The sequence below is a fragment of the Carassius gibelio genome, chromosome B3, assembly GCF_023724105.1.
Source record: "Carassius gibelio isolate Cgi1373 ecotype wild population from Czech Republic chromosome B3, carGib1.2-hapl.c, whole genome shotgun sequence".
Classification (NCBI taxonomy): Eukaryota; Metazoa; Chordata; class Actinopteri; order Cypriniformes; family Cyprinidae; genus Carassius; species Carassius gibelio.
Genome location: NC_068398.1, coordinates 4,853,990 through 4,877,035, shown reverse-complemented (window position 1 = coordinate 4,877,035; position 23,046 = coordinate 4,853,990). Strand labels below are relative to the sequence as shown.

General features: G+C 39.4%; 1 protein-coding gene and 1 long non-coding RNA gene across 43 annotated transcripts in view; one reads left to right on the top strand and one right to left on the bottom strand.

Annotated features, from left to right (window-relative positions):
- LOC127952544 (zinc finger protein 501) overlaps positions 1-23,046 on the top strand; it is a 149,857-nt gene that overhangs the window by 16,329 nt on the left and 110,482 nt on the right. For 6 of the 41 annotated variants that reach the window (XR_008152975.1, XR_008152976.1, XM_052551150.1 and 3 more), the window contains exon 2: positions 644-882. The exons of 19 other annotated variants lie outside the window; for them this stretch is intronic. Coding sequence is in view for 9 of the 22 variants with exons in the window: in XM_052551150.1 (XP_052407110.1) it covers positions 822-882 (61 nt within the window). In the remaining 13 variants the exon portion in view is untranslated. Of the gene's footprint in view, positions 1-643; positions 883-14,468; positions 14,606-16,009; positions 16,249-16,579; positions 22,655-23,046 lie in introns of those variants that run through there. 16 more of the 41 variants (XM_052551143.1, XM_052551127.1, XM_052551135.1 and 13 more) reach the window with 11 other exon arrangements.
- The window catches only part of LOC127952627 (uncharacterized), a 117,816-nt gene continuing 111,926 nt past the window's right edge, over positions 17,157-23,046 (bottom strand). Inside the window, exon 3 of one of the 2 annotated variants that reach the window (XR_008152989.1) lies at positions 17,157-17,302. This is a non-coding gene — a long non-coding RNA (uncharacterized LOC127952627). Of the gene's footprint in view, positions 17,387-23,046 lie in introns of both variants that reach the window. The other variant, XR_008152990.1, reaches the window with a different exon arrangement.

The following is a 23,046-nucleotide window of genomic DNA, read 5'->3' as shown; positions in this document are numbered from 1 at the left end:
TGAAATTTCAAATCTATTCATAAATGGGAATATATGAAGTTTGACACAGGAAGTATTAAATATTGCTTTGAAAAATGTTATGATCATTGTCAGTTTATGTACAGAAAAATCAAGTTTAGGATTACTATGGTCATGTTAGGCTATGGTGTTGTAAGATAGTTTTTAGTGTCATAAGTGTTTGTTTGTTATTGTCAGTAATTTATCAATAATTTATTTATTTTGTCAATGTCACATTTTGATAAATAACAGTACTTCAGTAAAGCAGTTTTATATTCTTTTATATCCTCAAATCTGGTCCCAACAGCAAACACTGAGAATAAAGAGAGATGATCTGAATGTCTTGTTGAATGGGTGTTGATAGAGGCTCATCAATATTAACAGAGCTGCTGAAAAGACTCTTTATTTCATGTAAATAGTTATGTTTTTCAGCTCATTTATTATGCTGATGCCTCAGATCTCCTGTAAATTGCCACTTAAAGCCCATTTCCTTGGTGTCAACAATATTTTTTTTTCTGCGTTTAGTTTTTCCATTATTTTTAACCATTATTTATGTATAAAAATCTATATATTAACATTGTGTTGTAAAACCGATCTTGGTAAGGTGTTTTTTTTCATCTTCTCTCATGCTGCAATTTACCTTCAGTGAAGCTCCTCCCACAGGAATCACATCATCAGTGAAGCTCCTCCCACAGGAATCACATCATCAGTGAAGCTCCTCCCACAGTAGTTCACCAATAAATGCTGGAACATCTCATCAGTTCAGAAGAGAAGAAGAGCTGAAATCTGTAAAGTCTGAGTTTATTAAAGAGGACAGAGAGAAGATGAGAGATCAAGAAGCCTCAACCCTCAGAATCAAACACACTGAAGATACTGAACAAACAGGTTGGTGTTTATTATTGATTTCTCATTCATCCGTGATTCTGAAAAACTCGATTAAATCAGATTTAGTTAAATGGTTGATTCACAGTTTAATTTTGCAGCCATTTTAACCACATTTTTATTTCTATACAGTTTGCTTTTTATACATCAAAAGTAAACACAATTGATTTAGTAAGTAATGACTTAAGCAAAATCTGATTAGCTAGTTACTAATTTATTTCCCATAAATTATAGCAGTTATTCATAGTGATAGAGATTATTTTTCTTACAGTAACTTTGGTAACAGGGTTGATGAAAAGTTCCTGAAAACTAACCATTTTTACTTTTATTTAAGAGCTGATTGAAGAGAACCAGGAGAGTGAAGAATTGAGTGAAGTTGAGGAGAAAAATCATGTCAAAACCAGAGAAAAGCCTTTGAGTTGCTCTCAAACCAAACAGAAAGATTTAAAGAAAAGAAGAGCCAAGAAATCTTTCACCTGCACTCAGTGTCCAAAGAGTTTCTCACGCAAATATAATCTTGATATTCACATGAGAGTTCACACTAGAGAGAGACCATACAAATGTGATCAGTGCGGGAAGTGTTTCACACATACAGCAACACTTAAGGGTCACATGAGAGTTCACACTGGAGAGAGACCATACACATGTGATCAGTGCCGGAAGAGTTTCATACAATCATCACACCTTAAGAGTCACATGAAGATCCACACAAGAGAGAAACTGTACTCATGTGATCAGTGCGGGAAAACATTTTTGAGGGCTTCAGTCCTAAAGCAGCACCTGAGAGTTCATACACAGGAGAAGCCATATTCGTGTGATTTGTGTGGAAAGAGTTTTTCAAAGCTACAAACTTTGAAACAACATCAGAAACTTCATACTGGTGTGAGAGAGTACATGTGCTTTGAGTGTGAAAATACTTTTATTTCAGCGGCCCATTTAAAACAGCATGAGAGGATCCACACTGGAGAAAAACCTTACAAGTGTTCACACTGTGAAAAGAGATTCAGTCTGTCAGGAAGTCTGAAAAGACATGAGAGGATCCACACTGGAGAGAAACCTTACAAGTGTTCACACTGTGACAAGAGATTCAGTCGGTCAGGAAGTCTGAAAAGACATGAGAGGATCCACACTGGAGAGAAACCGTATCACTGCACTGCATGTGGGAAGTGTTTCAGTCAATCATCTGCTCTACACAGTCATACAAAAAACATTCACAGTAAGTAGATAATCTTCAGATCCAGCACTTTCAGATCTAATGCTGCAATAATGCTGCAAGCAATAAAATATCACCTGGATAAATCTGTCCTAACCAGACATTACAAGCAACATGACAGAAACAAGTTTTCACAGTTAATAAAGTTCATCTTCATCTTCAAAAGCAGCAGATTCGACTGAGATTCAGATCAACTCAAAGATGGAGTTTCTACCCAAAGAACAATGTCGAAATGTTTTATTATTGTATATCATTTTGCTTCATGATATAAATGTTATACTTGTAATTTTATATGAGTTTCATGTTACCGTAATTCCTCAAATAAAAACCGGTAGTCAAATAAACGCCGGGCCTCTTATAGTGGCCGGGGGCGTGGTCAACACGGACAAATTAAGGCCGGGGGGAAATTTGTGCAGCAGAGCCAGATAACGAAGGTACACGCCCACTGCCGGAGCGTTTCTCGTTCTTGAGTCAAGAACCGGTTGTATCGGTTTTCGGATCACCAGTACACTGAACCGAGAAGCATTTCTGTCGGACGCGTCCGATTCGAGAACCGAGGAGCTGATGATACTGCGCATGCGTGATTCAGCGTGAAGCAGACCGACACAAAGAGCGTCTGAAACGAACTGATTCTTTTGGTGATTGATTCTTAACTGATTCTGTGCTAATGTTATGCCTGTCCACTGGAACGCTATCGCTTTTAATTTAAAACCGGTTATTTAAAACAATTACTTATCAAACAGATGGAATTAGAAATAAATGCCTACCTCTAATAAAAGCCTGCTTCAAATAAAATCCTGTTACTGTAACGGTTCATGAATTCACTCTCTCTCTTTCGTCTAGCGTGGTGTTGTGTGTGTGTCTGTGGGTGTGGTCACTGATCAGCGATGATCAGCAGCGCCAGCTGGTTTCAATTGTTTGTTCCCCTTATAAGTTCAGTAACCTGTGTTTCCTGTTGTCAGATCGTTGTTTTTCCCCGGTGTGCTCCCGTACCTGTTCTCGTGTCCTTAGTTCCTGCCAGAGTCTTTCTGTTTTGTCATTTGTTCCTGGATCTTCACTCATCACTGGATTATCGAGCACCGTCACAAGGATTATTCACACACCGGGATTCAAGGGATCATCACTGGACCGAGCACCACCATCTGTTGTCCACCGAAGTCCCTGCGTCACCATTCCATCAGCCTTGTGTCTGCCCGCCTGTGATTCTTCGTCAATATCTGACTCTTTTGCTGTTTGTCAATAAACACGCCTTGCAATTACATCCTGTTTCTGTCATACGTAACAGAACAATCTGACCATTATGGATGTAGCAGGCACTTCCACGTGGGATGAGTTTGCCGCTCGAAGCATTACTACAATGGACGCCCAGGAGGAGAACACCTCTCTCACAGGGAGGGTGGTCCAAGCGCTTGTGTCGCAGGTGTCCGAGCTCACCCAGCAGATACAACAGCTACGAGTCTCCACTGCGCCACCCACACCGCCAACTCAACCCCCTCTTCCAGAGCCGCAGCCGCGGCGAGAACCGAGACTGCCAACACCAGAAGGTTATTCAGGTGAACCAGAGTTTTGCAGAGCTTTTCTGACCCGATGTACTATGCACTTTGCATTACAGCCTCAGACATTCAACCAAGAGCGATCCAAGGTGCCGTTTGTGCTGACGCTACTTTCCGGCAGGGTGGCTCTCTGGGGAACGGCGTTGTGGGAGAATCAAGACCCATGCTGCGCCTCGTTCCATGCACTCTCCGAAGAGATGAGGAGGGTTTTCGATCGGGCGGTGGCGGGTAGGGAGATGGCCAGACTACTGCTCAGGGCCATGGAGCGGGTCAGGGCAGCGGCGCAGGAGCTGGTCAGGGCAGGGGAGCTGGTCAGGGTGCTGGAGCTGGTGAGGGTGCTGGTCAGGGAAGTGGATAGGGTGCCGGACATGGCAGCGGAGCTGGACACGGAAGCGGAGCTGGTCAGGGAAGCGGACAAGGTGCCGGACACGGCAGCGGAGCTGGACACGGAAGCAGCCAGGGCGCAGGACAGGGAAGCGGTCGAGGGAATTGTCATGGATGTGGCCAAGGTCAATGCTGTGGTCAGGGACATGTTAATGGTAATTTAGGATAATAGTTTCTAGAGATCTTTTCCACTGTTTTGATTCAAATGGCATGTTTTCCCTGTTTGTTCATATGGTTTAGAAAGAATTTCTCTACCACCTCAAATAAAAAAAATTGCTTGATTTGAAGAGTTTGTTTGGTGTCATTTGGTTGTTTTCTCATAACCACTATCTGGCATCAGTGCTGTAAGTTCCTCTCCCTGAGTACTGGACAATTAGGTTTTGTTAGTTTTGTTTCTCAAATGTGGACCGTTCAACATGCTCCTCTTTCCTCCAGTTCATGCTCGTTCAGGCTGCAGTGTCATTCTCTCATGAACTTTAGATATGGTGCTGACTCCAGTCATGGAGTTTTTCACTACTCTTACACAGTCGCTGGTGGCATACTTTGACATACTTGTCTTTTTGTTTGTTTTTCCACTTTTTGTAATCTCTTAATTTGTTTCCACGTTTCCAAATTCTCTTTTACTTTGTTCAGGGCTGTTATGCTAAATGTACATTCTTTTTGGGAACACCATGATTCTAAATCCAGGGTATGACTTCTACAATTATTTTCCCATATTTCTTTTTCATTTCATTGCTAATTGGACTGTCCAACACATCAAGATCGATCTTAGATGTGACATTCCCAGACCCCATTTTTGCCATCCAAGCTTTTACCTGGAACGTGTCCTCTTTCCCTCCAACCCGTTCTCATTAATCTTGTTACTGCTACATTTTCGTTTCTATTCATTCCAGGGGCGTGTCTAGGGGGAGGCTGGGGGAGGCAGTGCCTCCCCTAGGATAAGCCCTGCCTCCCCGAGAAACGGACTGTCCCTCTGATAATAAATAAACATTTAAAAGTTGATTGTTTTGTGCATATTTTTCCATCAGTAGCAGATGAGTCTGACCCAACAAAAATTCAGTTTGGCGCTGTTTGACAGTGCGCGCGCGCTTCAGGCTTATGGGCTCAGAAAAAGTGCATCATGTGAGAATAGAACGCCAATGAAATGTTTACCTGGCAGAGCCTTTGAGCAGTGGCGTGTCCACAAGGGTGGCACAAATGAGCTTTGCAACTCCAGTTGCCACCCCAAAACGGCGTATGGGATCGAAGTGCATTGAGAGCGGAACATCGTGATTTTGACTGAAACAGGGTTTTTTGAAAGTCAGAAATTCTGCGACTTGCAACTACGACTTTGAGGTCCAGCGCTAATAGTGCCCTCGCGGTCCGGTCTCCCCCCGTCCCAAATTTCTGCCGAGGGTAGTATATTAATATTTTTGGTTGTGGACGATAAAAATGTCTCCACGATCTGCTTTTGAAGAAATATTGTTGCATTGCCATTGTGCCGCAGCGCACATTCTATCAGCTGCAGTTCTGGCGCCACGGAATTATTATAATACATTAACATAAGTGTTAACTCAGCGGTAGAGTTACTCAAACAGGATACTGCACTTATTTACAATTTTTTTTGCATCTGCTTTAAATCCTTACTGCTTATTTAAAAGTTTCATTCGTGTGCTTTTCTGACGTTCGGTTCTTCTAAGCACAATCAAAGTGCGGCACGAAAACGAAAAAGCCCTTCAAACTGTGCCTAATTTCTAAGTTATGTTCTGTGCTAATACTGTCGAAACACACAAGGTTTATGTATAGACTAAGTTGGATATGTCTAAAATGAAAGTAAACAACTGAAAGAGGATGCATGTCTGTATGCATGCAGGTCTTAAAGGGACAGTAGGCTACATGCTGCCGTGTGAATTAAAGGGATAGTTCACCCTAAAATTTAATTTCTGTCATTGTTCATACTGTAATGATTATGATTCTATTGATGGTGTGACGTCATTGCTACGGAAGGAACGATGTCTGTGAGTACACCTGTGGACAATGAACAATTTTGGGAGGCTTTTAAATACGGGGGCGGGGAAAGGTGAGGACGCGCTGATGCCTAATAATGAACTGTGAAAGAGACTGAGACGCTGTGTTTGTAAAGCCTGCTGGGTTCACAAAAGCAAGGGATCCGTTGCGTTCGTGGTTGGCTAGCACCACCGGCGTGAAGAAAACCGGGGTCCCACTTATCGGCCCGGAGGTAGACAGTGGGGGGTAAACTTAGATAGATAGGGAAGCGAGTGTAGGTGGACTTGGCAGGCTGTTTGAAAGAAACCTTCTCAGCATTTCCGCGGAGGGGAAGGTTGAGTCCTCACAGTGACGGCAGGGTGTCGTTGGACGTGGACAGGGAAGTCCGAAGTTATTTTATTATTACGGAGTTGTGTGGGTTATGGTTGTACTCAGTCATTTGTGATTACTGTCCTCCTGAAGTATGTTGATTGCCTGTGCTGGTTGTTTCACATAGAGCATGTGATTTAGGTTTGGAGTTTCTAATTAAGTGTGCTGTGTATGAGATTTCACCTAATTTATTGTGTGCTGTGAATTTGGAGTGAGTACTTGGGTTCTCTTTTAAATGTGTGTCACGGTTTAATGAAATATGACCAGTGTGTGTAATCAGGATATTTAAGTGAGACAATGCCAAATGGCTGCTATTGTTAATAAAAAGTGTATTCTTTGATAATTCTTGGTCTCGAGTGTTTTGAGTGCTCCTCCCGGACCAGACCGGGGTGAAATTAAAGGTGGTGGCAGAATAGGTGTTAGTCTGCATTACCAGTGGCCCCTAGCGGTGGCAAAATTCATTACACTGGTGGCAGCGGTGGGATTGATCTAATTGTAATATACCAATATCTTTTTTGGGTGGTAAATTGTTAAAATGGAGCACACTGAAAATGCACACTCTAGTCAAGAGTTTTCTGCAACGACAGCTAGGAGCACGATTGCTACTTCTAATAGTGTAGTGAATCGTCCTGTGTTCATGCCAGAGACATTTACAGGTAGCAGCCGTGACTGGTCTGATTGGTCCCAGCAATTTGAAATGGCTGCGGAGGTGAATAATTGGAATGAGGATTTAAAATTGAAATTTATGTCACTTTTGCTGTCTGGTAGAGCGAGAGATGTATTCTGTGGTTTGACAATAGAAGATCGTAGTAATTATGCCAAACTAAAAGAAGCGCTGAGCAAGTGTTTTGATCCTTGTGAAAGTGAGGACTGGAATCGTGCAAGTTTGTCCGCTAGGCGACGATTACCTGGGGAGAGTGCACGTGAGTTCGGTAATGCTTTAAGGCGATTAGTAGCCAAATCTTATCCAGTGGCTAATTGTGATACGCAAGATTTATTAGCACGTGAGCAATTTATTGCATATGTTGGAACCGGCGAACTGCGAATACAGCTCCGTAGTGCTAGACCAGCTACATTAGAGGCAGCTATAACATTGGCTTCTGAATTGGAGCTTATTCGTGAGTTAGAACGTAGTCAGATTACACCTGAAATGAAGGTGCGTGGGGTGTCTAATAACAATCCTAATGATACTCAAATGGCTATATTGCTTGAAACTGTAGAGAGTTTGCGCCAGGAAGTTAGAACTTTACAGGTTACTGTTCAAAATCTTACTAAGACTCAAGTCAATAATGCCTCTTCTTTTAGGGCTCCTTCCCATTCTGAATTACAGGGTTTTAGCCGGGGCCAGAAGCGTCGTGGGGATGTATGTTGGGAGTGTGGTTGTGACCGCCATTTAAGAAAAGCATGTCCTTATGTACAGGGAAAATAGAGGGGGCGAGTAAAGAGGGCCAAATGCTCGCCCCCCTCCCTGATTATACGACTGGCCTACAAATTAGTGTTTCTTGTAGTGAACAGGGTGTTGGCGTGTTTCTATCAGCTAAAGTGGGAGGTACAGCCTGTGTTTTGTTGTTAGATACAGGTGCTCAGGTGTCTGTAGTGTCGAAAGAATTTTGGGAAAAGGCAACAAATGGGGGTTCTGAATTGGTACCCTATGTAGGGAAGGTGTCTGTAGCTGATGGGGGACAGATGAATATTGTAGGAAAATGGTCCACTGTGTGTCAGATCGAGGCATTGGCTTTGGCCACAGACTTCCTAGTGGCTGACATACCCTTGCAGGAGATCATTTTAGGCACGGATTTCTTGAAGAAATTTGGGGCCGTGATTGACTTAAATACAAGAAGTTGTACCTTAATGGGGAAGAGCCTACCCCTACAACTGGGTAATGTGAACAACAAGACAAGGACTGTATCTGTAAGGCAGGATGTGATTGTGCCCCCGAGAACTGAGGTTATAATTCCTGGTAGTGTTGAAGGAGTGGGGCAAGAGTGGTTGGAAGGAATGCTGGAACCTTCGGATAGATTGGTTACTGAAGTTCTGGTGGCCCGGGTGTTATGTAGAGTGGAAAAGGGAATGTTGCCGCTAAGGGTTATTAATGTGACCAGTGAGGAACTTATCCTAAGAAAAGGGATGACTATTGGAACTTTGTTTACCGATGTTCAGATAGGGGATAATGCAGTCAATTCTCTGGGTTCACTGAAAGGTTTAGTGGAGCAGCCATGGACCGCTGAAGTTTTGCTACAAAATCTGGGGCTGAATGATAGGGGCCTGGAACCGACACAGTTACAAGCTGTTCAAGAATTATTGAATGACTATCTTCCTGTTTTTAGTCAAAGTGACACGGATTTAGGGCGGACCCATAGGACTCTACATCAGATTGACACTGGGGATGCAAAGCCCATTAAATTGGCTCCTCGTCGGGTACCACTTCATTTGCAGCAGGAGGTGGCAGATCATGTGAAGCAGATGCAGGAAGGGGGTATCATACGACCATCCTGTAGTCCTTGGGCTGCTCCTGTTGTTCCGGTGAGAAAGAAAGATGGGTCATTGAGGTTCTGTGTCGATTATAGGAAGTTAAATGATGTTACTAGAAAGGATGCATATCCTCTTCCACGTATTGACGACGCATTAGATAGCCTAACTCATGCACAGTGGTTTTCTACTTTAGATTTAGCTAGTGGCTACTGGCAGGTTGAAGTGGACCCTATAGATCGCCCTAAAACAGCCTTTATAACAAGACAGGGGCTCTTTGAATTTAATGTTCTTCCTTTTGGACTATCCAATAGTCCAAGTACATTCCAAAGACTTATGGACTTGATTCTGGCAGATTTGCAGTGGTCCACATGTTTAGTCTACTTGGATGACATTATAGTTTTCGGAAAAGATTTTAGGGAACATCTTCAGCGGTTAGGTCAAGTATTGTCCAAATTGCAGGCTGCCAATCTTAAAGTGAAACCATCTAAGTGCAATCTGTTTGCTACCAAAGTGCAATACTTGGGTCACGTTATTTCGGCTGAGGGGGTTATGGCCGATCCCAGTAAAGTGGAAGCTGTACAATCATGGCCAATCCCTAAAAATCAGACTGAGGTACGTAGCTTTTTGGGCTTAGCCTCATATTATAGGCGATTTGTAAGGGGTTTTGCTGAGTTGGCTAGACCATTGCATCGGCTTACAGAAAAAGGAAGGCGATTTCAGTGGGATGATGGTTGCCAGGTTGCTTTTGAGAAGTTGAAAGCATGTCTCACTACTGCTCCAGTTTTAGCCTATCCAGACCCGCAGCGTTCATTTATTCTGGATACAGATGCCAGTGATGTAGGGATTGGGGCTGTTTTGTCACAGGAAGTTGATGGTTTAGAACAAGTGGTGGCATATGCCAGTAGAACCCTGAGTAAACAAGAACGTAAATACGCCACTACCAAGAAAGAACTTCTTAGTCTGGTTACTTTTACCAAGTATTTCAAACATTTCCTGTTAGGGAAAGAGTTTTTGCTGCGAACAGATCATAATTCCCTTCGTTGGTTGCATAATTTCCAGGGCCTGGAAGGCCAGTTGGCCCGGTGGTTGGAACAGCTAGCTGTTTTCCAATATAAAATCGTTCACCGACCAGGTAAAGAGCACATTAATGCGGATGCGCTATCAAGATTACCTGCTTATTCTGGGGAGATTATGGCTAGCTCTGTTAGCTATGTAGAAGTAGAACCTTCACCTCAGGGTGGTGTTATGGAACAGGGAGAGATATTGAATTGTGAAATGGGGGAGGTGGAAGGAGGACTGAATGAGTTGACCAGAGCCCAGCACAGTGACCCAGAGTTGAGTTTGATACTAAAACTGAAGAGCCAGAAAGGTAGTAGACAGGAGATAGTGAATGCCTATCCATCCCTTAAGAAGTATGCCTTAGTCTGGGAGCAGATAGAGGTTCAGGGGCAGAGGTTGGTGAGGGTGTTGCCTCCAAAAATTGGTCTGAGCGCAAAGACTCAAGTTATTGTTCCACGGTCTATGGTACCAGAAATGTTGAGGTTATTGCATAATATTACAACTGGAGCCCATTTGGGAGTGCAAAAGCTACAAGAAAAGGTGAGGGATCGTTTTTATTGGCCGGTATGGTATAGGGATGTGAAACGATGGTGTCAGGAATGTCCTGAATGTGCGGTTCATAAAGAAATCGGTCCGGTTCCTCGGGCCCCACTTATTCCTTCTGTAACGTCTCGTCCTTATGAACGAGTGGCACTCGACATATTAGGGCCTCTTCCTGAGACCCTCCTCAGAAATAAATATGTGTTGGTGGTGGGGGACTATTTTTCAAAATGGACAGAAGCGTACCCCCTCCCAAATCAAGAGGCAAAGACCGTAGCTAGAGTCCTGGTAGAAGAGTGGGTGTGTCGTTATGGAACCCCTAGGAGCCTGCATTCCGACCAAGGTCGGAACTTTGAATCAAATTTGTTTGGTGAATTGTGTCGGTTGCTAGACATTAATAAGACCAGGACAACTCCATATCAACCTCAGTCAGATGGAATGATTGAGAGGTTTAATCGTACATTGCTTTCAATGTTGTCTTTCTATATTGATGACAATCAATAGAATTGGGATGTCCTTTTGCCTTATGTGATGATGGCCTATAGAAGTAGTGTTCATTCCAGTACTGGCTTTACCCCATATAAAGTTTTGTTTGGTCAGGAGATGGTTTTACCGGTTGACATCATGATGGATGTAGATGGACAAGAGCGATTTGCAACTGTGAATGAGTATGTGAAGGGGGTAGCTGAAAGTCTTGCCACAGTAGTGGGGGCAGTGAAAAGTCATCAGGCTAGAGCCTCAGAACATCAAAAGCGGTATTTTGACTTTAAGGCCAAGTTTCAGTATTATTCAGTGGGGGAGTTGGTATGGTTAAAGAATAAGGCCAGGAAGAAAGGGGTGAGTCCAAAATTGCAGAAACGGTTTAAGGGCCCATATAGGGTTTTGGAAAGGGTTTCTGAAGTGTTGTATCAGATACAGCCAGAGGCTGGAGGTATAGATCAGGTGGTGCATTTTAATCAACTGAAACCTTATGTCTCTTCTATGGTTGCAGAGTCTACGGGTGGCCATACAACAGCCAAAGCTGACCATAAGACTACATCTGCCCCAATTAGGGGGAAGAAAGAAAGGGGTCCAAGCTTTGGGTCTAGCTGGGTGTTTCGACGATCACGGCCACCTGATTTGCCTGTTGCTGGTGGGGGTGTATATTCATCAGCTACCAGTGTCACCGAGGGGTTTCAGTCGGTTAGGCCACCTGCTGCGGCTGGAATACCGGTTTCACATCAGCTGCCGACTGCTATCAGCGACTCCCAAACATCGCAGCTTTCTGTTGAGGCTGAGGTGTCTTTGGATCCAGTGGAAGTTCCAGTTGTGGACAGTGGTTGCCCCCCGGTGTCTCCGGTCCTAGTGAGAGAACCTCCCTCAGCTGCTGGATCTACAGTTACAGAGGGGGCTGGCAAGAGCGATTTGCCTACGCCAGCTATATCTGCTACAGAGCGGGGCCGTCCCCTACGAACACGTAAACCCCCTGTGTGGTTCAAGGACTACGATGGATCTGTTTAAGGACTCGAGGACGAGTCCTATTTTTTTCAAGAGGGGAAGTAGTGTAATGATTATGATTCTATTGATGGTGTGACGTCATTGCTACGGAAGGAACGATGTCTGTGAGTACACCTGTGGACAATGAACAATTTTGGGAGGCTTTTAAATACGGGGGCGGGGAAAGGTGAGGACGCGCTGATGCCTAATAATGAACTGTGAAAGAGACTGAGACGCTGTGTTTGTAAAGCCTGCTGGGTTCACAAAAGCAAGGGATCCGTTGCGTTCGTGGTTGGCTAGCACCACCGGCGTGAAGAAAACCGGGGTCCCACTTATTGGCCCGGAGGTAGACAGTGGGGGGTAAACTTAGATAGATAGGGAAGCGAGTGTAGGTGGACTTGGCAGGCTGTTTGAAAGAAACCTTCTCAGCATTTCCGCGGAGGGGAAGGTTGAGTCCTCACAGTGACGGCAGGGTGTCGTTGGACGTGGACAGGGAAGTCCGAAGTTATTTTATTATTACGGAGTTGTGTGGGTTATGGTTGTACTCAGTCATTTGTGATTACTGTCCTCCTGAAGTATGTTGATTGCCTGTGCTGGTTGTTTCACATAGAGCATGTGATTTAGGTTTGGAGTTTCTAATTAAGTGTGCTGTGTATGAGATTTCACCTAATTTATTGTGTGCTGTGAATTTGGAGTGAGTACTTGGGTTCTCTTTTAAATGTGTGTCACGGTTTAATGAAATATGACCAGTGTGTGTAATCAGGATATTTAAGTGAGACAATGCCAAATGGCTGCTATTGTTAATAAAAAGTGTATTCTTTGATAATTCTTGGTCTCGAGTGTTTTGAGTGCTCCTCCCGGACCAGACCGGGGTGAAATTAAAGGTGGTGGCAGAATAGGTGTTAGTCTGCATTACCAGTGGCCCCTAGCGGTGGCAAAATTCATTACAATACAATTGGACATGTTGTCCAAAACCTATATTAACTTCTTTCTTGTGCTGAACACAAAAGAAGATATTTTGTAGAAACAAAATGGTTTCTGGTTCACATTGACTTTGATAATAGTAAAACATACTCTGGAAGTCACTGTGAACCAGCAACTGTTTGGTTTTCTTCAAAATAATGCTTATGTTTAGCAGAAGAAAGAAACTCATTCATGTTTTTTCTTCACTATTTAAATTTTTGGGTGAATTATTCCTTTAATGTTAATAAAACACCAAACCCACAGAAAAAAATCACTCAATACTCTTGACTGAAAAAAAAATAATACAGTTGCTTTAATAGGAATCAGTGTATATAGTGTTTTATTTTTATATTTGTTCATTAATTTTTTTTAATGCTCCTGCTAAATACATCTCTTTTACTGTGGCCTAAATATCCACCATAATTTTTCATATTTTGTTACCTTAAAATGCTTTATAATAGGGAAATTAGTTTGGCTGTGATGCTCAAACAGCTTGCAAAATAGAGAAACCAACATGACAAAGAATCAGGATAAAATCATGATTTCTAAAAAAACAAACAAACAAACAAACAAAAAAGACTTATTAGATTTGTATTATATCACCCACCCCCTGAGGGAGACCAAACCCATACAGACTCCACACCCCTGTAAAATAATAATAACATTTGCCTATGTCAAACACCACTAATAATAAATAAAATTAAATAAACAAATAAAATAAAAATAAAACCATATTTAAAAATAGTTATGTTGCTTCTGCTAATGAGATCATAAATTAAATTCTTATAGTTTCACAAAAATATCTTTTATTTCACCTCTCTAAGTCTCCTTACCCCCTGTAGCCTAATATGTTCTCTTTTATCTAGGCCTACATGTTTACATTTATTCATTTAGCAGACACCTTTATCCAAAGCCACTTACAACCAGAGAATACCATTCAAATACTGTTCTCATACTGTTCAAATGAGCATATGCATTTTTTTTTTTACCTGGGGCCGCATTCACAAAGAAACTTAGAGGCTAACTGGCGAATTTATGGTAGCACCTACATCTGGAACAGCTTAGAAGAAACAAATTGATTTACCTCTTGTCTATACAAACATGACTTCAGATTCATTTTAAAAAGCCTACTCGTGTAGCAAGTCTTCTCACAGGCAAACACCTGTCACTCATCATCAGGCAATCACCGTGATCTGTTCTATATATGAATCTGTGAATAATAATAATAATAATATCATCATCATATTATTAATGTTGACCTTTATTAATGTTTGAACTTTTATGTGACAGCCATATAGTCTAATAGGAGCCCTGTACCTATCTCTGGGTTCCTGGCTTAGAAAAAGATATGCACTAAAACAGATTGTGTGCAGTAGGCTATAGATAATTTTGTGCCGATTTTTTCAGTTGTTTATGTTGCCCCCCCAAAAAAGCCAAATGCCCCCCCAAACATGACATCCTGGTAACCCCTCTGATTCATTCTCTGTATTTGTATTATTATTACCGTTAAGTGCCACTAGTGGCGCTGTAGCTTAAGAGTGAGCTTTGTATGCAGAGAAGAGGGTAATTTCCGCAGAAGAAGCGATCTCTCGAGAGAAAGAAAGATGTATGACTAAAGTGTGGTCACTAAGCTGTTTAAGAGAGATAAGATAAACAGAAAGAAGAAGAAAAAGACTGAAACTAATTCCTCTCTCGGTACTGAGCCAACGAGGTATGTTTTGTATGTTGTATTTGTCAAAATAGTTTTATCTGTCAGATTTCTTTCTTTAAGCTAATTATTGTTTGTTCTGTGCTTTTAGAGAAAATCTTACTGTGATTAATTGTTGATGTGAAATAAAGCCAATAGTTTAAGATTTTTTTTATTTTTTAAGTTGGTACATGAATTATTAATTCATCGACTCATTCAACACAAAACCGAAAAAAGACTAATCACCGGTAATTGCCGACGGTTTTAGAGGACACTATAAATCCCGGAGAGGCGAGCAGCACAGTATTTCACACATTTACACAAACATCAAACACTTTACAGCTTGTTTAAGCGACGTTTTACAGACTCGTTTCTGTTTTGTTTTCATCGGGATCATTTAACGTTACTGCTGTAGCAGCATGTGAGGAAAAAATTAATTCATTCAGAGCTGAATGATTTCGACTGCTTGTGTGCTTTGTTTTGATGTTTGTAGTTGAACTGTTAGTGAATGCCCAGTAATAATAATAAAAATAAATAAATATTTATCTGTGAAGGGTACTGGTGGGAATCGATCTCAAGTAGCCTATTGCTGCTACCATTTTCATTTTTACCTTTTTTTTTCTCCGCTGACATATGGATTATTTTTACTTGTTAAAATTGAAATATGTCTGCATTGCAACTGTATTTCCAAACACATTTTGTTCCTGTAATGAGTAATGAACGTTTTTCACATTTTGAAGATTTGAAATTTCAAATCTATTCATAAATGGGAATATATGAAGTTTGACACAGGAAGCATTAAATATTGCTTTGAAAAATGTTATGATCATTGTCAGTTTATGTACAGAAAAATCAAGTTTAGGATTACTATGGTCATGTTAGAGCTATGGTGTTGTTTTTAGTTTCATTAGTGTTTGTTTGTTATTGTCAGTAATTTATCAATAATTTATTTATTTTGTCAATGTCATATTTTGATAAATAACAGTTCTTCAGTAAAGCAGTTTTATATTCTTTTATATCCTCAAATCTGGTCCCAACAGCAAACACTGAGAATAAAGAGAGATGATATGAATGTCTTGTTGAATGTGTGTTGATAGAGGCTCATCAATATTAACAGAGCTGCTGAAAAGACTCTTTATTTCATGTAAATAGTTCTGGTTTTCAGCTCATTTATTATGCTGATGCCTCAGATCTCCTGTAAATTGCCACTTAAAGCTCATTTCCCTGGTGTCAACAAGAAGCTTTTTTGCGTTTAGTTTTTCAGCTGTTTTTCTTACCATTATTTATGGTTTATATATATATATATATATATATATATATATATATATATATATATATATATATATATATATTAACATTGTGTTGTAAAACCGATCTTGGTAAGGTGTTTTTTTTTTCATCTTCTCTCATGCTGCAATTTACCTTCAGTGAAGCTCCTCCCACAGGAATCACATCATTCGTGAAGCTCCTCCCACAGGAATCACATCATCAGTGAAGCTCCTCCCACAGTAGTTCACCAATAAATGCTGGAACATCTCATCAGTTCAGAAGAGAAGAAGAGCTGAAATCTGTGAAGTCTGAGTTTATTAAAGAGGACAGAGAGAAGATGAGAGATCAAGAAGCCTCAACCCTCAGAATCAAACACACTGAAGATACTGAACAAACAGGTTGGTGTTTATTATTGATTTCTCATTCATCCGTGATTCTGAAAAACTCGATTAAATCAGATTTAGTTAAATGGTTGATTCACAGTTTAATTTTGCAGCCATTTTAACCACATTTTTATTTCTATACAGTTTGCTTTTTATACATCAAAAGTAAACACAGTTGATCTAGTAAGTAATGACTTAAGCAAAATCTGATTAGCTAGTTACTAATTTATTTCCCATAAATTATAGCAGTTATTCATAGTGATAGAGATTATTTTTCTTACAGTAACTTTGGTAACAGGGTTGATGAAAAGTTCCTGAAAACTAACCATTTTTACTTTTATTTAAGAGCTGATTGAAGAGAACCAGGAGAGTGAAGAATTGAGTGAAGCTGAGGAGAAAAATCATGTCAAAACCAGAGAAAAGTTTCTGAGTTGCTCTCAAACCAAACAGAAAGATTTAAAGAAAAGAAGAGCCAAGAAATCTTTCACCTGCACTCAGTGTCCAAAGAGTTTCACATGCAAATCTAATCTTGATATTCACATGAGAGTTCACACTAGAGAGAGACCATACACATGTGATCAGTGCGGCAAGAGTTTCTCTCAAAAAAAATACCTTCCATTGCACATGAACATCCACACTGGAGAGAAACCGTACACGTGTGATCAGTGCGGGAAGTGTTTCACACAATCAACAAACCTTAATAGTCACATGAAGATCCACACAAGAGAGAAACCGTACACTTGTGATCAATGTGGGAAGAGTTTCACACAATCAACAAACCTTAAGAGACACATGAAGATCCACACAAGAGAGAAACTGTACTCATGTGATCAGTGCGGGCAAACATTTTTGTGGGCTTCAAACCTGAAAAGACACCTGAGAGTTCATACACAGGAGAAGCCATATTCGTGTGATTTGTGTGGAAAGAGTTTTACATTGCCACAAAGTTTGAAACAACATCAGAAACTTCATACTGGTGTGAGAGAGTACATGTGCTTTGAGTGTGAAAAGACTTTTATTTCAGCGGCCCATTTAAAACAGCATGAGATGATTCACACTGGAGAGAAACCTTACAAGTGTTCACACTGTGACAAGATATTCACTCATGCAGGAAATCTGAAAAAACATGAGAGGATTCACACTGGAGAAAAACCTTACAAGTGTTCACACTGTGAAAAGAGATTCAGTCGGTCAGGAGACCTGAAAACACATGAGAGGATCCACACTGGAGAAAAACCTTACAAGTGTTCACACTGTGACAAGAGATTCACTCATGCAGTAAGTCTGAAAATACACGAGAGGATCCACACTGGAGAGAAACCGTATCACTGCACTGCATGTGGGAAGTGTTTCAATCAATCATCTGCTCTACACAGTCATACAAAAAACATTCACAGTAAGTAGATAATCTTCAGATCCAGCACTTTCAGATCTAATGCTGCAATAATGCTGCAAGAAATAAAATATCACCTGGATAAATCTGTCCTAACCAGACATTAGAAGCAACATGACAGAAACAAGTTTTCACAGTTAATAAAGTTCATCTTCATCTTCAAAAGCAGCAGATTCAACTGAGATTCAGATCAACTCAAAGATGGAGTTGCTACCCAAAGAACAATGTCGAAATGTTTTATTATTGTATATCATTTTGCTTCATGATATAAATGTTATACTTGTAATTTTATATGAGTTTCATGTTACCGTAATTCCTCAAATAAAAACCGGTAGTCAAATAAACGGCGGGCCTCTTATAGTGGCCGGGGGCGTGGTAACACGGACAAATTAAGGCCGGGGGGAAATTTGTGCAGCAGAGCCAGATAACGAACGTACACGCCCACTGCCGGAGCATTTCTCGTTCTCGAGTCAAGAACCGGTTGCATCGGTTTTCGGATCACCAGTACACTGAACCGAGAAGCATTTCTGTCGGACGCGTCCGATTCGAGAACCGAGGAGCTGATGATACTGCGCATGCGTGATTCAGCGTGAAGCAGACCGACACACAGAGCGTCTCTGAACCGAACTGATTCTTTTGGTGATTGATTCTGAACTGATTCTGTGCTAATGTTATGCCTGTCCACTGGAACGCTATCGCTTTTAATTTAAAAACGGTTATTTAAAACAATTACTTATCAAACAGATGGAATTAGAAATAAAGGTCTGCCTCTAATAAAAGCCTGCTTCAAATAAAATCCTGTTACCTTCTGCAGTTCAGGTAAATAAAGGCCCCAGCTTATTTGAGGAATTACGGTATATTCTATTGTCGAATGCATGTGTGTCACTTGTAGTTGCTTACTCTTGAAGGAAAGTAGAAGCTTTCTACAAACCGTTATGTATTGTTACGAAGGAGGCTGATGTAGTTGCTGTAACACTTTTAAGTGAGGTTTAGATACATTTTTTTTTGTTTGTTCTTTGTTAAAACAAACAGTTATTGTTCTACTTATGATGTATTTTAGAATCACGGATACAATATATACTTTCATGTAGCTTTGCAACGGATCCTTCTTTGCTTCTCTTAAGTCGGGATGGGTAACTTAACCCTCATTTCTATATGGTTCAAGTGATCTGAAACATGTTTTTTCATACATTTCTCAATAATTATGAAGTAGATATCACATTCAGAAGTATCAAGGGCAGTATGGCAGTGTTTGATTTCATTTCAACCTCAAAAACACACGTAAAAGACATGCAACGAGAACCTTAGACCTACGTTACAGTTCACGCTTCATCAAAAATGGAGATTCTATTGTTTTTTTTTCTTAATATTCAAACCCCTTTCATAACTTTCTTTTTCTCCAAAAATAGAATCAATGTTATCTTTTTAACCCTTGACATGAAAATTAATGGAGGTTTTTACGTTTTTACAACATTTCATATGTGCATCACTATTTCAAAGTAAATAGTCTAGATGGAAATAGGGGTCCACGCGAACCCCCAGGCTTTTTTTATGCCACCTGATTTTTTAAAATCCTTAAAGTGTCTATTTTCATAATCTGCCAGGTGCCAAGCTGAAATAATGTCCCAAAGGGTTCTTTTTTAACCCTTTGCTGCACCCGACCGGAATCCGAAAAAATCAAAAAGTGATGTAGAAAGTGGCATAACATTTGAAGTAAACAACACACAGAGACAAGTGAACACATTTCCCCATACAATTCTGACCCCAGGAATATAATGGAATGGTTATTTTTGACATTTCACAACATATTGACCTTATTTCTGGACAAAATAGCAAAAAATGGCCAAAGATGTGTAGAGGATCAACTATTTTTGTGTTTTCTCAAGCGCATAGGGTGATTTTTTTTCACAACATAATATTTCTTTATCATTCAAATGTCTATTTTAAGATTAAATTGGGTACCAAGCTGAAATAATGTCCAAAATGCTTTATTTTTAACCCTTTGCACCAACCCGAAAAATCTAAATATGATATAAAGTGGTATAACTTTTTATGTAAACAACTAACAGAGACAAATGGCCACATTTTTCAATACAATTCTGACCCCAGAAATTGTTATTTGTCATGTTTTATAACATCTTGACCATCTGTGGTCAAAAAGAGAGCATTTTTATTATATTTAGCAGCCTGAAATAGGGTTTATTTTAACCTTTTACTTCACCTATCCTGAACCTAAACATATTTAAAATAGTTTTACTTTTGCAGTAAACAAAACAAACTAACAAATTAACAGCAAATAACCTTAAAGTAAATAAATAACTACAGAAAAAAAATCCAAAAAGGTCTAAAAAGTTGACTGAGCATAAACTGCAAGTTTTTTTTAATTTTGGGGCTTTGCAGTTGGCAGTTGGCAGTCATCGGTTCATACCCGCAGATCGCCATCTCCCACTGCTCTCTCTTTTGGAAAAATTTCAGTAAGTATTTTAAACTATAATTAAGATATACCTTTGTAGTCATAACTTAAAGTGATTTTTCAACAGTTTTTACTATAATCACAGGCTTTCGGAAATCAAATCTGTATTCTTGACTAGCAGTGTTGGTAGCTACTAGCTAAAGTTTTTTTTTTTCTTCTTTTTTTCAGGCTCAATACTTCATACATACTTACCAAGGGGAAAATTAAACATTGTAACACAGCTCAAGTGCCTCCAAAGAGGATTCGTTCCCTAACACATATTTTACATGTCTCAGCTCTTTCTGAGTATGGTAATTTTACAACACTCAACACATGCAGGTGAGGAGGGCAAGCAAGAAGCTATCATATCTACACAGTATATGAGATATGAGACTCTGTAAAGACGTCAGTTCACTATACCACATGAGGGATATTTATGAACAGGTTGAAATTAGAGGACTTGTCTTTGTAAGTCTTTTAAAAGGTCACTGGCTGAGATATCATGGAATCAGGTCTTCCGACATCAGGATGCCGAAACAGCTTATCAGACATTTATGAATATATTTTCATCTTTGTTTAAAAAATGTTTTCCAGTGGTACAAAGCAGAAGTAAAAACAGGAATATTTCTAAGCCATGGTTTACACCTGCATTAAGAAAATCTTCCATTACTAAAAATAAGTTATATAAAAAATCTCTCATTAGCCCCACACCGTTAAATATTGCATATTATAAAAAATATAAAAACAAATTTAGCAAAATTCTAAAAGTTGCCAAGAAAAAATATTTTTCTGAAAAGTTGGGAAATTCATGTGAAAATATAAAAAAAACTTGGAATGTTATAAATGAATTATTAAATAAATAAAAAAAACTAATAGGGTTTTAAACGGTTTCAATGATTTCTTTGTGAATGTTGGTCCTTCACTGGCAAAAAACATTGTGAATACAGGAAAATTTACTTCACAATTTTTTGATTTGCCTCATCCTTACTTAAATTAATTTGATCCTCCAACTCCAAATGAAGTGCTTGAAATCATACTAAAGATGAAGGACACCGCTCCAGGACATGATGAAATTTGTGCTGGTCTCATAAAGAAAGTAGCTTCCTCTATTATTGAGCCTGTAACATATGTTCTCTCTTTGTCACTTAAAACAGGCGTTGTACCAAGAGATCTCAAATTAGCTAAAGTAATTCCCTTGTTTAAGTCTGGGAATTCACATTTATTTAACAATTATTGACCTATTTCTGTGTTACCTTTCTTTTCTAAAATACTTGAAAAACTAGTTTATAAAAGGTTATTAAAACACTTGACAGAAAATTTGATCTTATATGATCACCAGTATGGCTTCAGAGAGAACATGTCTACAGAAATGGCTCTTTTACAGTTTGTCGACAAAATCACAAAAAATCTGCATGAGAAAAATAATACTATTGGTATATTTCTAGACTTGTCAAAAGCATTTGACACAGTAAATCATAATATTCTTTTAGCAAAATTAGAGAATTATGGCATTAAACATATAGCCTTAACTTGGGTACAAAATTATTTGGAAGAGAGAGAGCAATTTGTTTATTTCAACAATCCGAGCTCAAGTAGGGGAAAACTTTTATGTGGGGTACCGCAGGGGTCCGTTTTGGGACCTCTATTATTTCTAATTTATATCAATGATTTAAGAGTTGTTTGTAAAAATGTTATGCCACTCATGTTTGCAGATGATACATGTCTTCTATTATCTCATTCTAACATTGACACATTGATAAGAGTAGTAAATGAAGAATTACAAAATATTTCTAAATGGTTTACAATTAATCAACTCTCTCTTAATATACAAAAAACTAACTTTATGATTTTTAGCACAAAAAACAAAGGAGATTGTCAGGACATATAGGTATCAATTGATGGTTTAAAAATTGGCCAAGTGAACCAAATAAAATTTTTAGGTGTCATTGTCGACCATAAACTAACCTGGAGATATCATATCCAGCATATTTGCAGAAAAATAATGAAATCTGTTGGTATACTGAGTAGAGTTCGTTCTTTAATTGATATTTCATGTATGAAAACATCATATTACAGCTTGATCTATCCCCACATTTTGTACTGTAATATTGTTTGGGGTGCAACATGCCAAACATATCTAAATAAGATTTTATTAATACAAAAGAAATTCTTAAGAATTATGAATTCAAATAGATTGTCATCATCTGCTCCGCTTTTCATAAAATAGAACATTTTGACAATATTCAATGTTAACATCTATTGCATAAATACCTTTATGTACAAGTATGTGTATATGACAAATATTATGCCCAGAGTTTGTAATAACTTTTTCATGTATTCTTCGGATGTTCATGCTTATTCCACAAGGCGCTGCAAAGATTTTTATCTTCCTTTTTGCAGAACTACAGCCAACCAATCTACACTGAAATACAGATGGCCTTCCCTCTGGAATCATTTAGACCCTGCTTTAAAGACTAAAACCACTCTAAATTCTTTCAAAAGAGAGCTGAAAATAATGTTAACATATAAATAAGTTTATTTTGGTAATTTGTTTATTAAAATGTTTGATGTACTGATTGTATTGTCTTGCTTGATCATGTAATTTTACGTTCATTTAATGAGATTTTGGGGAGGTGGTTTCATAAGACCTTATGGTCTTCTCACTCTCTCCCGCACAGTATTTTGTTTTCTTTTTTTTTCTTCAATGGATTTGTAAAGTTGTATTTCGAATGTTATATGTGCAAATAAACCTTCAAACCTTCAAACCTTCGGATACAATTGGCTATCACCAATACTGCTATAAAAGCTTTACAGGGAAAATACACTCACCTAAAGGATTATTAGGAACACCATACTAACACTGACCCCCTTTCATGTTCAGAACTGCCTTAATTATACGTGGCATTGATTCAACAAGGTGCTGAAAGCATTCTTTAGAAATGTTGGCCCATATTGATAGGATAGCACC